The sequence below is a fragment of the Narcine bancroftii genome, chromosome 5 (genome assembly GCF_036971445.1).
Source record: "Narcine bancroftii isolate sNarBan1 chromosome 5, sNarBan1.hap1, whole genome shotgun sequence".
Classification (NCBI taxonomy): Eukaryota; Metazoa; Chordata; class Chondrichthyes; order Torpediniformes; family Narcinidae; genus Narcine; species Narcine bancroftii.
Genome location: NC_091473.1, coordinates 240,935,064 through 240,952,161, shown reverse-complemented (window position 1 = coordinate 240,952,161; position 17,098 = coordinate 240,935,064). Strand labels below are relative to the sequence as shown.

Sequence of the window (17,098 nt, the reverse complement as noted above, 5' to 3'; positions counted from 1 at the left end):
ATGCTCGTTTTTTTCAGAATAATTCCTAAGTTTCTGTGTAAAAAAAAAAAAAAAAAAAAATGACAGTTGTCATTTATCTGAGTGTGTCTGCTTCCATGTCTGTTTCTACCTTTGGTTTATAGTTTCACTCTGCTTTCAAATGGAAAACAGTCAAGGTTTTCAACGGCCTGACGTGTTGACCATTCCTTTTCTCCCACTGATGCTGCACTCAACCTGCTGAGCTCTTTTGCCAGATTATGTTATGCTTCAGATTCGAGCACCTGCAGTTTCCTGCATTTCTCAAGGTTTCCAGCCCAGATTACTCTCTGGTGACGCCTGGTGGAACCTCCTTGTAAAAACTTGTACCTGGTTTCCAGTGAATAAAGCTGCTGAATTGACAGAGATAAATATCTGGTGTCTAAAGGGAGGCAGTGTCCTTTCGTCTGCATCCGGAAAATAATAGAGTTAAAAAAACCACGGTATTGCTACTTTTTCATATTCATCATTGCAATTCGAAAAGGACAAGATGCTATGAAGATGTTCTGAGCTTTATTAGACAATTCAAATAGTGATTTAAGGACTTTGAAACTAAGGAACTATTTCACCTCCAATATCTGAAGATAATTTTTTTTGAACGTGAATCCTTTAACAGAAATTATATGCGGTTTCTGTGTCACTTTTAGAAACAGATTTACGTTGGATCAAAAGATGGTGTCGTACAGGTCGCTCTACAAAGGTGTGGTGCATATGGTGCCACGTGCTCCGAATGTTGCCTTTCCAGAGATCCTTACTGTGGATGGAATGGAATGTCGTGTTGCAGATATGTGCCAGCACTGAAAAGGTAAGGGGTAAAACCAAGTCAGCTTTGAGCCATTAATTTTCTTTGTAGCTTCCAGATGAATTTTTCTGCACTTTGTTCAAAATAATTGAGGAAGTTATATTCTCTAAATCATTAATGATGATTGTGATAAAGTAGAAAGGGAAGCAGGTCAACTTGCAACACAAGGAAAAAGATTTATTGTGTTTTGTACAGAAACATCTTAACTGCTTTCATGCAGCTCAGTATTTACAGGCAAACTATAAATCCATTCCTTCTGCTGAAGCTGGAGAAACTCAAGTAATAAGAAGGTTTGACACTGACATCTGAAGTTCCATGGTATGACCTTAATCCAGCAAAACAAAAACAGTCAAAGAATCACACAGCATGGAAACAAACTCTTCACCTCACCTCATCCTTGTTGATTTTCTTCCTCCCATTTTGACCAATCCTTCACATGCTATTTTAATTACCAAAATTCCTCTCAATTCCCCCAGATTCTACTACTCACCTACACACGTATGGCAATTTACAGTGGCCAATATGCCAATCAAAACAAAAGAGAATAAGAGCATAACATGTGACGTGACCCTATCACAATTGCACCCCATCAATTTCTCGAGTGGGGCATGATGTGGTAACCCAGGCATTGAATCCTGTCCTCTTACCCCTATATTCATAAGACCATTTAATTTCTGCTTCTCTGTTACTTCACAAATCACTGCCTCTGTAAAGGTAGTGATACGAAGGCTTGATAATATACTGTATATCAGGCTACAATCAAGAGAAAGAAGGAAAGGTGATGAGAAGTGTCTCCAGGTGAGAATCAATTTAATTTTCTAGACTCAAAAATTAAAAATGCTTCAAGATTTTCATTAAGGAATGCATATGAAATGTAGATGTTCTCTGAGTATTCCAATGGTCTTTGGGGAGAAGGAGGAAGATATAGAGCAGGATTGGCTGGAAGCAAGAAGAGTATGTGGTACTAAGCTATTTCACAACTACTTGGACAGTTAAAAAAAAATTGTCCATCCTTAATGAATGCTGACAGGGAGTGTTTACCAGGCCATTTCAGTTAATCGTTGTTTGATGACAGCTGATTTCCTTCCACAAAATCCTACAATCCAGTATTTTTGAGGCATCACTTCTGATCATTTATAATCAATTTGAATTTAAATACTCCAAGATCAATAGGCTTGAACTCAGATCAGCAATCCTGGGCTTTGGAAGAGAGCCCAATAATTTAACCATTGTACCCCAATATTAGCACTGCAGAGAGCATTTGATATGCAGTGTTAATAATGATAGACTAAAAACACAGAAATGCTGGAGGAGCTCAGCAGGTCTCACAGCATCCATAGGAGACAAAGATGTAATACCTTGATGAAGGGCTTAAGCATGAAACATTGGTTATTTATCTTTGCTCTATAAAGTCCACTGTTTGACCAGCTGAGTTTCTCCAGCATTGTGTTTTTACTTAAACATGATGTCTGCAGACTTTCTGTTTTATTAAAGATGTATTACCGACATTTTTATTACAATCAGAGCATCTGCAGACTTTCATGTTTCACTCCAGAATGATAGTCTAGAATATCAAATATTTTTGGTTTCTGGAATATTCACCTACTCACAATTTAAAATTTGAATAATACAGGTGCACAATCCTTTATCCGGAATCCTTGGGGGACAGAGTGTTCCAAATTTTGGAATTTTCCAGATTTCGGAAAGCCAGATTTAAGCCCACCCGAAATGTGCTGCGGTATGCACTCCCACCCCTTCCAGTCGCGTTATCATCTTCTGCCCCCACCTCGTCCGCCCGACTTGCGCTGCCGATCTCTCCGCCCTCACCCACCCGACTCATGTTGCCGGTCTCTCCCCCTTGCCCGCCCGACTCGTGCTGCTGGTATCTCGCCCGCCCGACTTACGCTTCCGGTCTCTCCCCCTCACACTGCCGTCTCACTCTCCACTTGCCGGATTTTGGAGCTTTCCAGATTTTAGATGTCAGGATAAAAGATAGTGTACCTGTCAACAACAGCCCAATACCCAAACAAAATAAGACATCTATTTGAATTAATACATTATTAATACTTATCTTGACTTACCATATATGCTGGCATACAAGGTGACTCATGTAGAAGACGACCCCTGAATTTCCATCTAAAATTTAGGTTTTGATCTCTACTTGCTGCATAGGACGACCCCTAGTCTGGCACTTACCACTGACCTGTGAAGTGACGCTGCTAAGCACATTTAATATACTAATTCACAATATTTTAAAAGCAAATTACTCAGTAAATGTTTAAATTTTATTGGCATATTGTAAAATAAACCACCATCAGTTCCTTTAACAGGCCATTTAAAGCCTGTACAGAGCTGACGCCAGACAGACTAGGCAAATGGACTTCACAGGCGAGCGCTGAGACTTTGATGTTAACTTTTGGATTTTAAACTTGGCGCAGGTGAGCGCTGATGTTTCACTGTAGGGAGTTCTGAGACTTCGCTGTTAAGATTCAGATTTTATATTTGGTGTAACCCCTGGTTATGGGGTGACATTTTTAATGTTCGAGGACCATCTTATATGCCGGAAGATACAGAACCTGATGTGAAGATTTTCTGTTTAAAACCAATAGCTAACGATTTGTTCTTCTACTAGACAAACTAGACGTCAAGATGTAAAGACTGGAGACCCAGTAATGCAATGTTGGGATCAAGATGACTGTGAGTAATTGTTAAATTCAGCAGTTACTGCATTATACTTCTGTATTTATGAGTGATGGAAATACTTTGGTTGGCTTTGACAGAGATGATCGTCGGGCAGCATATCAGGCAATTTCCCATCCAAGAATGAAAATGGGAATGGGTAAAAACAAAATGACAAAAACATTTGTTTTTACATACAATAGACAAAGGCAAAAATGATCTTCTTGCACTTTTGGTCAACCTATCTGTTTAATAAATTCTCTATTTTGGTTGCAATTTTCCCTTTATCGTAGATGGAGAAAGACCTGTCATTTTTTTTATATATTGGGACGAAGATGTTTTACACTTGTGCCTTTTGGTTACCATTTGTGAAAAATCTGTTTCATTTTAAATGATAATGGTAACACTTGCAAGTAATAAATGATGCAATGCAGTGACTTGACAGGGAAACTTTATTTCAAGCAGAACCATAAAACTATGATTTTACTGGGGCACATCTTGTTTTGGTATGAAATCAGTAAAAAACACCTTGAAAAGCCAATCATTCGAAACGTCAGAGCCAAAGTAGGCTTTGTCAGCTCTTCTCGTTTTACAACCTAGAACATGGTAATCATTTGTTGTTAAACCCTTTCTGTATTCTTTGTTTGCCAATAGGAAACAATTACAGTAATGTATTTCTAATGTTCACATTAAAATTCCCTATTATGTAGATGCAGCAAATGCGCTAACTGAGAAGAAGTTGATTTTTGGAGTTCAACACAATTCTACGTTCCTGGAATGCAGTCCAAGGTCGCAACAAATGTCAGCCATCTGGTCAGTTCAAAGATCATTGGAGGGACACCAGGAGGAGGTAATCGGTCTGAATTCTGCATCATAAACTCCAAAAATCATTAGGTGTAGAGCAAATATTCCAATTTATATGATTATCGACCTGAGAATATATATAGTATACAGGAAGTAGCACAGTTAGCATAGAGGTTAACGCTATGCTGTTACATCATCCGCGGCCAAGACCGGGGTTTGAACCTGATGCTGTCTGTAAGGAGTTTGTATGTTCTGCCTTTGTCTGTGTGGGTTTTCTCTGGGTGCACTGGTTTCATCCCACCCTTCAAAACGTACTGGGAGTGCAGGTCAATTGGGAGTAATTGAGTGGTATGAGCTCATGGGCCGAAAGGGACTGTTATCATGCTGTATGTCTTTATAAATCTTTATAATTATTTTAATTTATACATAGCATGTAATTAGTCACAGGAACATAATGCAGTGCACACACAAACTTATTCTGACATTTCTATAGTCAATTAACTGGTTAAAAAAATAAATCTTGCCTTGGTGATCACAATGGGGAATAGAGAATAAAATTACAGTTCAATTTTTTTCTCCATCTAGGTACGTATCAGCATTCATAAATGCACATCACTACTGTACTATTAGCAAATAGGTCTTATAATTAAATATTAGTCATATATTTTGTTGGAGATGTTAAGAACTGTGAGGAATCCTAAATCACAATGAATGACTATGCTGGGAATAGAGGTGCAAGCTGCAAAGTCTTCGTTTAAATTGGACACATGTGGTCCAAAGAACCTGTTCCTGTACAATAGGTGTTCAAATGGGATACTTTAAAAGTGATTAGGCTGCCAGTTAACATATTTAGGCAATAAAATGATTGCCTCAGGTAATTCATCCAAAATGTCAACACATTTGGCAGCAAGATCGATGCATTTCTATCACTTGTGTTTAAATGCAACTTATTCTCATTGATCATAAAATTTACCACCATTTGCTACAGCCTACTGCTTTAAATTTCTCTTGACAATTACTTTTCCAAGACAAAAATAACTGTGCCTCTTAGGGAACAAATTAATCTTTTTTTATTATATAACTCTTCTGGTGTTAATATTATTGAACATAGAACATTCGACCCATGATGTTTTGTCAATCTATATAAACCTACTCAACAAACTAAAGCTTCCCTACCTCTCATCCATGTGACTGTCTAGGATTCTTTTCAATATCCTAATTTACAAGCCTTTTTCCCACCACCCTGGCAATGCATTGCAGGAACCCACCACTCTCTTTGTTAAAAACAGCTTACCCCTGATGTCTCCCCTAAACGTTCCTTCCCTAACCTGAAACAGGTGTCTTCTGGTATTTGCTACTCTCACCCAAGGAAAAAGCTGCTGGCTGTTCACACTATCTATGTCCCTCGTAATCTTGTAGGCATCTATTAAGTCACCTCTCATCCTTATTCACTCCAAAGAGAAAACCGCTAGCTCTGCTAATCTTGCCTCATAAGGACATCTTATCCAATCCAGGCAACATCCTAGTCAAATTCCACTGCCCTCTCTCCAGTGCTTCCACATCCTTCCTGTAATGAGGCAACCAAAATTTAACTGAATATTCAAATTGTGGGCTAAACGGAGTTTTATTGAGCTGCAACATTACCTCAAGACTTGAATTCATTCACTCAATAATGAAGGCCAGCATACCATAAGCCTCCTTAACAACCCAATCAACCTGCTTGGCAATCTTGAGAGATGTATGGATTTGGACCCAAATGTCCCACTATTCTTCCCACTGTTAAGAATCCTGCCATTGACCATGTATTCTGCTTTCAAGTTTGAACCTCCAAAATGCATCACTTCACACTTATCTGGATTGAACTCCATTGCAACTTTTCCATCCAACTCTGCATCCTGCTATAACCTACAGCAACCTTCGACACCATCCACCAACACTTCCAACCTTTGTGTCATCTACAAATTTATTGAACCATCCACTTACTTCTTAATCCAGATCACATAAAAAATCACTAAGAGCAGGGGTCCCAGTACAGATCCTTGTCGAACTTCACTAGTCATTGGCCTCCAGGCAGATATGTTCCATCTACTACTATCCTCTGCTTTCTGCAGGCAAGTCAATTCTGAATCCACACAGCCAAGGTTCCATGAATCCCATGCCTCATGACCTTATGAATTAATCTACCATGGGAGAACTTGTCAAATGTCTTACTAAGTTCCATATACAGAGCATTTTCCACCTGACCTCCATTAATTTATTTTATTACTTCCTCAAAAACTCAATTAAGATCACGAGGCATGAGAGACACTCACAAAGCCACGCTGACTATCCCTGAGAAGACAATACTTCTCTAAGCACTCATAAATCCCATCCCTAAGAATCCTCTCCAATAGTTTGCCCACCACTGACATCAGATTCACTGCTCAATAATTCCCAGGATTCTCCCTATGACCTTTTTTAAACAAGGGACAACATTTACCATTCTCCAATACTCTGTGGTTAGGGTGGACACAAGGATCATTACCCCATAAATCTCTCCCCTTATTTCCTGCAGCAACCTGGGGTATATCTTGTCTGGTCCCGGGGGCTTATAAACCCAAATATATTTGAAAAGATCCAGCACTTCCTCCTTCTTAACCTCAACATGTCCTGCACATTATCTTGTTCTACACTGACCTCACCTTGATCAATGTCCCTCTCTCTACTAAAAACTAAAGCAAAATATTATTTTAGGACTTCTCCTACTCCCTCCAGGCACACGTTGCCTCATTTATTCTTGTGGCCCTGCATTCACTCTCGTCATTCTTCTACTCTTCATAAATGCATGTAACACCTTAGGGTTTTCCTTATTGCCAAGGTCTTCTCGTGTCCCTTTCTAGCTCTCTTAAGACCTCTCTTAAGTTCCTTCCTGGATGCTATATAATTCTCATGAGTCCTTCTCGATTTTTCTTCCTAAATCTTCTGTTGTCTTCCTTCTTTCTCTTTACTCTTTTGTTCCCTGCTATCTTTTCCTTGTATCAGTGGGACAAACCTATTCAGAACCCTACACATGGTTCCCTAAACATGCCCCACGTTGCTTCTGTGCTTTTCCTCCAAGAACACCTATTTCCAGTTTACTCTCCCCAGTTCCTGTCTCATACCATCGTAATTAGCCCTTCCCCAATTTACCATTTTGTCTTCTCCTATCCTTGTCCATTGCAATGATAAAGGTCAGTGAGTTGTAGTCACTTTCACCAAAATGCTCCCCCACTGAGAGGTCTATCGCCTGTCCAGGTACTAGATCCAGTATGGGAATTCCTATAATCGGCTTGTCCACATACTGGGTCAGGAATCCTTCTTGGACACACCTGACAAATTCTCCCACAACTATTCATCATGCAGTCAGGAGGTGCCAGTTGATATTAGGGAAGTTTAAGTGTCCTATAACAATAACCCTGTTACTTCATCACCATTCCAAAACCTGCCTACTTATCTGCTCCTCAGTGTTCTGAGGCTATTTGGGGGATCTAGAGAATCAATTGGATTTTTAAAAGATAATTTGGATAACCTTTTTTTATATATCAGATAAATGGTATTATGAAATACCTTTTGCACAATTATCAACAAATTTGCTTTATCTCTGGCTAGGCAAATGGAAAGATGAGTCATTTGAACAATCTTTAAAACACTGCAATTTTCTGGATGCATTTGGCAATAAAATTTGTTTGAAAACATTATGGAGTAAATACAATTTAGATGACAGATTGAAAGATGAGGTCAGCTAAAGCTATTAGTTACAATGTTGTTCAGTCTTTGGCTGAGTCTTCATACTTGTCCAGGAAGATGATATAACCTTTTGTCCCCATTTAATGCAAAGTTAAATTGAATTGGATAGTTACAAAAACAATATTCCCCTTGTCCTCCCCTACCACTCAACCAGCCTCTTCATCTATCCTCCATAATTTCTGTCACCTACATCATGATCCCACCACCATAACCATCTTACCCTCTCATCCTCTCTCCATTTTCCATAGGGACCACTCCCTCCATGACTTCCTTGTCTACTCCTCCCTTCCCACCAATCACCCCCATGCCACCTTCCCTTGTGGCTGCAGTAAGTGCCACTCTTGCACCCACATCACCTCCCTCATCACCATTCTGGGCCCCAAACAGTCCTTCCAACTGAAGAAACACCTCACTTAGGAATCTGCGGGAGTCATTTACTGAATCTGGTGCTCCAGTTGTGGCCTTCTTTACATCGGAGAGATTGGATGCAGTCTGGAAGATTGCTTCGCTGAGCTCCTTTGCTCTGTTCACATCAATGACAGGGATCCCCCAGTGGCCAATCATTTCAATTCTGTGACCCACTCCTGCACTGACATGTTTGTCCATGGCCTCATGTGGTCAAACCAAGGCCACGTAAATTGGAGGAGCAATACCTACTATTCCATCTGGGCACTCTCCAATCAGATGGCATTAACCAACTTCTCCAGTTTCTATTAGCCCACCCCAGCCCTCTGTCTTCTTTCCTCCAGTTCTACACCCTTTTCCTCTCCATTCACAGAGCCATCCCCCCGCCCCTGATTGCCCTCCCTCCCTTATCCACCAATTACCTCCTGCCTGTGAGACTGTGTTCCTCCCCATGCCCCTTCCCCCACCATTTTGTTTGGGTGTCTGGACTCAAGCCTGAAATGTTCATTATGTATCTTTATTTTTGCTATATAAATTACACAGTTTGACTTACAGGGTTGGTATAAGTGGAAATACTACATCTCAAAACTACAGCCCCTGTTCTATTAATGTGGTATTTCTATTCACTTATGTTGTATGTTTCACTATAATCTACACTTTTGCTTTATTGTAATGCTATGTGTTTATTCTTGCACTTATTGCTATAGTGGCTTACTTGCCTGGATAGCATACAAAACAAAGTTTATCATGAATCATGGTACATGGCTTAAGCCCAAAATGTTTGTTATGTATTTTTATATTTTTATCTAAGATATCAATAAGATAGAAAGAGTGCAGAGAAGATTTACTAAGATGTTGCCTGGACTTCAGGAACTGAGTTACAGGGAAAGGTAAAATAGGTTAGGACTCTATTCCCTGGAGCATAGAGGAATAAGGGGAGAATTGATAGAGGTATTTAAAATTAGATATTTGGCACAGACAAGAAGGGCCAAAGAGGCCTGTTTCTGTGCTATAATGTCCTTTGGTTTCTATGTGACAACAAACAATTCAATTAATTAGTAGAGCAATTAAGACAATGTTAAATATACTCCTTGATACCTCATTTTATGTTTATTTAGGTAAAATATGGTTCCAGAATCATCAAAACGAGACTTGGGCTCCTTATACGTCATCTGAAGGAAGATGATGCTGGGGTTTACTATTGCAGAGCTGTGGAGAACACATTTACACAAATAATTACCAAGTTTCACCTTAAAATTATTCTGAGTGACTTCACAGCAGCCCCATCAAAACCAAGGCACAGCAATCGAAAGAGTAAAGATACACGGAACAGAATGCGGCTACGTTACAAGGATTTTCTGCAGTTTTTGAATCAACCAGCCATCACCGTAAATGAATATTGCCAACAAATGTGGCGCTCAGGGAAACGAGGACAAAGTAGCAAACCGGCAGCAAAATGGAAAAAAGTGCCAGAGTTTAGGCGATATTAGATGTTGGAAAATATCAGAAGCTTTATGTTTTTCTTTAGTAGAGATGCAGTCACACAAAAAAAATAGTTCAGGGTCTATTGTATCAGAGTAATGGATAAATAATCTGTCATACTGTGAAATCTGAACAAGCATCACTGGATGAAATATCACCACACAGGTTGAAAAAATGTTGCAAGAGATATTATATCTGAGTGCATTCTATCTGTTAGGAGGACATGTTTCTTCAAAGAAACTTGCTTTGAAAGAAAATATTACTGTGTAGGCCATTTTTATAATATAGTTTGACTTCTCAAACTTCTTAAAAAGTCTGCTAGTCAATTAATCTAATTGTGGTAATGTGTAATGAAGTCTATCCATCTTAGAACATGTTATTTGAAAACTATGCTTCAAATGGTTCATGAATAACATTTTCAAAGTATCTGCTCTGCAATGAAAATTAACAGACTGATTTGCCATTGACAAAAAAACAAAGACAATTTGTTTTGCTGCTTGCTGAAATGGCCCACAGAGTTCTCAGGTGCTTTCGGTCAAAACTTGCTCAGCTATAAGCTGATTCATTGCAGTGCACTTTACACTTTACACGGTGAGGCTCTTCAGTCAGTCAGATGAAAGAATACTCCCCAAACATACAGAGAGGAAAGAGGAAGAATCAGGTAGAATCCAGCAGGAATTTATAAATAAAATATGAATCACAGAAAAACAAATTAAAATGCTGAAAATCAGAAAGAAAAATGAATTTAGGGAGAGAGCGGGAGAGAGGGGAAGAGAGAGGGGGGGAGAGAGGGGGGGAGAGAGGTGGAAGAGAGGGGGAAGAGAGGGGGAAGAGGGGGGAGAGAGGAGGGGAGAGAAGGGGAGAGAGGGGGAAGAGAGGGGGAAGGAGAGGGGAAAAGAGAGGGGAGGGGAAAGAGAGGGGAGGGGGAAAGAGAAGGAAGGGGGAAAGAGAAGGGAGGGGGAAAGAGAAGGGAGGGGAAAGAGAGGGGAGTGGAAAGAGAGGGGAGGGGATAAAGGGATAAATAAAATATTTTAAATTCTCACTACTGATTAACTTATGAAGGAATGAAACCCTCCATCTGAGATTATATTTTGAGCACCACAGAAATTATTTGGCAGTGAAAATCATTCATTTTGCTTTTATAAGAATTAGGAACAAGAGAACCTATTCTATCCTGATTACGCAATATTAACATTCTCAGATTTCTTTAGAGGAAAATGATGGCGTAAATATCACTTGTTGATCTGATTGTATGGATTTCATTTTTAAACTTACTGTTGCAGAATGATCCAGACTGGAAGGGCAGGGTTGTTGCAACAACAGCCCCGAGAATTTTGTTCCATTACAGCTGTAGAGATCCCACCTGCTAAAATTTACTATGAAACTTACATCATTATAACTGAGCCTGGGGTAAGTTTCACCATTATTAAAATGAGCAACATCCAAGCCAATATAGACATCCATTGGCCAATTTAAAAGGTGGGAGAAACAACCCTAAGGATTACTAGAATTATTATTTTACATTTAAGTTGTATTGTCATACATTTTAGGTATATGTCCCTGTAAGTTTATTATCAAAATCATTAAATGATGAACTATATATACACCTTCATAAAATTTTAAGTGAGGCCATCCAAACTGATTTTGAGGTACCCTTAATTTTTTTTTTTTATTCACAGCTGAAAAGAGCAACCGTGGGGTGGCATGGTTAGTGTAATGGTTAGAACAATGCCTTTACAGCACCAGCGATTGTGTCTGGGGTTCGAATCCCACACTTTCCGTAAAGAATTTGTTAGTTTCCCCATGTCTGTGTGGGTTTTCTCCCGTGGCTCCAATCGAAGCCGCACTAAAAATATGTGAATGTAGTTCAGTGTCTTCACCACTAAAATGGATACGAGATATTCTCTGGTGAGCAGACTGAGTAGTGGAGTACAAAGGATTTGAGCTTGGGTTTCAGCTATATGGAATGGTTTTCAGTGACTTAACTGAACAACAATAATGTCATGGTTTCATGCTTGCTGATGGCACTAAACCACATAGGTTTGGAGATTTTTGTAAATAAATTTCAAGAGGGTTGAGTGAGTGACTAAGAACGTTAGAGAATATAATGTAGAAAAATGTGAGGTCATTGATTTTGGTGCATGTAACAGAAACATAGGGTACTCATTAAAAGATGAAAGCTTTGGTTGAGTCGATCGTCATATGGACCTAGGTGTACTTGTACACAAGTCACTAAAGAGTTGTGTAATTTGTGATTAGGGCATATGGTATTTAAGCCTTAGTTATTAATGACAGGTTACAGCAATAAGGAAGACTTACTGGAATTGTGCTGGGGCTTGTTGAAACCACACCTCAAGTAGGTCATCTGGCCTGTTGAGCTTACTCCACCAGTCAATAAGATCATGGCTGTTAGGGGGCAGTGACTGGCTGAATGTTGAGAGACTCCTCCCTCCTCCCTCCCTATTCATGATTGGGTTCATGAATCCCTCTCTGACTCTGTCCAAACCATCCTTGCTCCGAAGCAAAACACATTGAGCTTTGGTTTTGAAATGAAGATGTATTTTATGAGAATAACTACAGTGAGTTAGTACAATTGCTAACTCAGCTTGTTAACTACCACATCCATTTTTTTTAAATATACCATGGTAATTAAAAGCTGTGCTCTATCATCAAGAAAAGCATTTCATATTTACCGGGAATTTTATATACGTGAAAAATATATGCTCTGGTCTATCATCAATGCGTAGATATTCACCCATTATATAAATGTAAAATGTTACTAATTAAACAATGTCATTTTATTGCTAGTAGATAATGAATTGCTTGTAGCAGTTTGAAAATTTACAAAATGTGATAAAGAATTAAATGTTGTGATCTTATTAAATTTAAAAAAAGATAAATATGGTTTTGCATTAAAAATATATAACTCTTTTAACAGTTGCTGAGTTTTTTTTTCCATGGAGCCCGAGCTGAAAATTTAGAAACTATCACCATGTCACCATCCTAAAACTCAGCTTAGGATGCAACAAACTTGAAACCTTTTATTTTAACTGTATAACACAATCATGATTATATTCAACAAGTTGTTAGAAAACAATCAAAACTCCCTTGCTCTTGAGATTATGTCGCAGAGTTGATGGACCATCAATAACTCCAAAAGACTGAAGGTGAACAAACTGATAAGCTTTTATTAGCTTCAGAACAAAAGCAATTCCATCCTGCTTGACTGTTCTGCACTGGGAAGGAGGCTGTGGAACATTCTGGAGCCTCTGAAAGGAGCCACAGGCACAGTCGGCCAATGGGTGTGCCAAACAAACAAACATATACATACAGTGGTTTTCCACAAGGGTATCCCCACCCTTTATGAATTGCAAATATATTTGGCACTCCCTCTGAGAAGCAACACAGGCACAATGCTACATCAGCTTTGCTCAAATAATTTAAAGAGACGCTATCAGCTCCGTGCATGGTACCAAAGTGCTTGCTTCATAAATATATTTATATTTTTTAAGCCTGAAGTGTACATGAGTATTTTCCCATTGATATTTGGTCTGAAGATAGGAGAGTTTACTTTCAATGTTTCCTCTCTCCATTTTTGTAGCTTTCTTCGGGCATGCAATTAGTTTCCCTGCACACTTCTCCTGCCAAACCCTGTATTCCTTTTACTCTCTGATGTGTGCATTCTTTAACATACTATTGTTCCCTCCACCTCGGTCTGGAATATAGAATATGCAACAAACAATAACTAGGCCATAAAGACCAAGCTAATTTCACTGCTTAATTCAAGCTTCTTCCATCTTTCCTCAACCAACTGTCAGCATAATTCACTATTAGCTTCTGCAACATATGCTTAAACCTTCCTTCAAAAGTCTCAGCTTATCTCCACAATTAAAATGTCACTTTTTGTTTCTTGAACCAACTGCAACGGTGACAGTTATGTCTCTGGAGCTACTTGGGAGGCTTCTTAAATAACTTAAAGATGCAAGATTCAAATAACAAAAGAGACTTCACTTACTGATGCCTTCCACCATCTTGAAAAACTGTTCACACTCACTATACCCCACAGCGGGTGGAGCACTACAGTTACTACAGTGAGAAGGGTGTATTCTTTCACAGTTACAAAATAGTTCACGTTATCCTGACGATGTAACACTGTCTATCTATCCTTTTATGTTTATTCTCTCATGGTCTGTCTTGGCATAATGTGTTAATTTAATGCATACTGTTGTCATTGGTGTATTTTACATGTTTGGCTGCAGCAAGCAAGAATTTCATAAAAGACAATAAAGCCTCAATACTCTCTTTGATTCTTAATTTTCAAGTAACATATGACTGCCTAAAGGCCTAATATACTGGAATCTTTAACACTTTTAGTTTCATTTCTGCAAAACTTCTTGCCTTTTCCAAAACCACTCCATATCCATAACATCCTCTGACAACATCTCTGTCCAAGAGGCTTAAGTGGTTTAGTATGTTTAAAACAGATGACTTTCTTCATCAGTTCTTATTGAGCACTTAGATACTTCAGTTTTTAATAAAGGAAACACTCAATTGTTCTTGAATCAATAAAATCCACTTCAATTCCATTAGTTCTGGCTTTCTAGACATCGTGATTCTGATGTGTATTAGAACTTAAGTGAAGTGACTATATTTTCCCAAAGCCTTGATGTTATTTTCTTTGGTTGAAACATGTCCTTTTAGATTTGTCATCCAGTAAGATTTGTTCTGGGATGGAAAAACTAATGAGAGAAAACAGCAGGGAGAAGCACCCACCACTGAAACAACTTGGCCAGCTACATGAATGGAGGGGTAAGGAAGGCTCTGGATCAGGTGGATTGATGGGTCAAGGCAGAATAAATAGTTTGGCTTGGACTAAATGGGTCAAGAAGCCTTTTGTTTCTATACTGTGCTGTTCTATGGTTCTACCCAAGAAGGACTATGAAAAGCCTGCTTGTAGAAATTTGAACATAGAACATTACATTACAGCACAGTGCAGGCCCTTTGACCCCATGATGTTGTGCTGTGCAACAACCTAAACATATCCTAACCTCACACCCATAACCCTATATTTTTCTTGCATCCATGTGCCTGCCCAAGAGTCTTTAAATGCCCTAATTGTACCATCCTCCTCCACCACACCTGGCAATGCATTCCAGGCACCAACTACTCTCTAAGTAAAAGTACTTACTCCTGACGGCGTGTCTCCCCCCCTCCCCCCCCCCTTAAACATCCTCTTGAATTTGTTACTGTCGCCCTGGGAAAAAAGGTGTTGGCTGTCCATAATTATGCCTCTCATAATTTGTCTCTATTTTCTTATATTTTACATTTTCTTCATATTGGCATACAAGCCAGGATGCTGACCAAAAGGTCCATAATGGAGTTAATCTCAATGCAGACATAGCATCAATGTCCCACTGTCTGCAGTCTTCCTTACTGCTGTGCTCCTCAAGTTCAACAAAGTTCCTGTTGGAACTAATAAACAGGGGAGAAGGGAAACTATTCAACCTCTGACATCTGCACTCCAGCTGGAGTACACAGATGACTGGATTTGTACACATTTGGAGACTTTGAAGATGGGCGCTGATATAGTGATTGAAGGGCCTATATGCCTTCATCTACCATATTAGTGAAGAGCAATTTCTTCTCTCAGAGAGTAGAGAGCACTATTCCTCGGTCTACTTAACAAGTGACCTAGACTGGACAAAAAAAAAAATCGGCGGGCCTCCCGCCACAGCACCGCCACCAGGTAGCGATTCCTCAGTACAAGCGGCTTCCCACAACCCGTGGACGTTAGGGTGGAGTGCAATGCCCTCACTTGTCAGGAAGGCGCAACAATGACAGCACTTCCTAAGAAGGCTGAGGCAGGTAAGGCTACTGGCCACCATTCTGTCAATTTTCTACAGGAGCTGTATCAAGCTGGCCACACAGTGTGGTACTGTTGCTACAGAGAAATGGATCAGAACCCAATCCTCAGGATCATAAAAGTTGCAGAGAGGATCACTCGTGTCTCCACCAATGTCCCCCCCCCCCACCCATTCTCCCAGGACAAGAAGGAGAATGCTGGATGAGGACCCTTCGGGGCCGGTGACCACAACAGCAGACACGGGAGGGGTTCGGCTGCCATAGCCTTCACATCAGGTTGTAAGCTGCTGGAGATGGACTCATGGGAACCAGGAATTGAGACCAGGGTTCATGAAGATGGTGCTGCTGAGCAGGGGTGCAGACAGCTCCTTAATTGTATTGGGGGCCCAGAAAAGGAGCCAAGGAGGGTGTTTTGGATGAATGGAGCTCGGGTTCATCATTGGAAGAAACAGGAAACTTTGCAGCCACTTCATTACAGGAGCACAGAAGACAGATATTTATCTTAAAAAAAAACAGAACCATCCCAACCTCATAGCTCTCTGTTTTTATTTTATTCATGTGCCTGTCTAAAAAGCCCCGATTATTCCAGCCGCTGCCACCACCACCCCGGCAATGCATTTCAGGCACCCACAACTTTCTTTGGGGGAAAAAACCTCACCCCTGATGTCTTCCCTAAACCTTGCTCCCTTCACTTTGTACAACTGTCCTCTGTTGTTTGCTACTTCTGCCTGTCCTCACCATCCATTCCTCTCATAATCTTGTAGACCTCCATTAAGTCACCTCTCATCCTTATTCGCTCCAAAAAGTCCCAGCTCTGCTAAACCTTAGCCGCTTTCAGGTGGCCAGAACACCTGACTGTAAAGCCGCCTAATCTACCCCAATGCGGCTGTCGGGTGGCCACCTGAAAGTGGAGAACCCGGCCAGGAGGAGCCCCCATCTAACCCTCCTCCTGCAGATATATGCTCCGGCTCGGAGAATCCCCTGTGGCATCTGAAAGCAGCAGCGGGACTGCGGCCACAGTCCACGGGAGCTGGTGTCCGCTTGGATGCAGCTCTCCTTCAGCTGGCATGGATTAAGTTAATGAACTTAGAGATATTGTCCATTGTTTGTCTTTTCTTAATAAATCCAGTTTCGTCAAGCTTTACTATTTTTGGTACACAGACAGCCAATCTGTTGGCTCATAGTTTTGCTATTATCTGATTCCACCTGGATTGAATTCGCCCATCGTTATTGAATGAAGATCTCCCGGGACCAATGCCTGAAGAGGGCGCACAAAATCAGTGA

General features: G+C 40.1%; 1 protein-coding gene across 2 annotated transcripts in view; it reads left to right on the top strand.

Annotated features, from left to right (window-relative positions):
• LOC138765093 (semaphorin-3D-like) overlaps window positions 1-10,724 on the top strand; it is a 90,155-nt gene extending 79,431 nt beyond the window's left edge. For both annotated transcript variants that reach the window (XM_069941799.1, XM_069941801.1), the window contains 4 exons: window positions 663-820; window positions 3,450-3,514; window positions 4,207-4,346; window positions 9,589-10,724. In XM_069941799.1, the coding sequence (XP_069797900.1) occupies window positions 663-820; window positions 3,450-3,514; window positions 4,207-4,346; window positions 9,589-9,960 (735 nt within the window). In that variant the 3' untranslated portion in view covers window positions 9,961-10,724. The remainder of the gene's footprint in view (window positions 1-662; window positions 821-3,449; window positions 3,515-4,206; window positions 4,347-9,588) is intronic.
• Window positions 10,725-17,098: the final 6,374 nt, after the last annotated feature.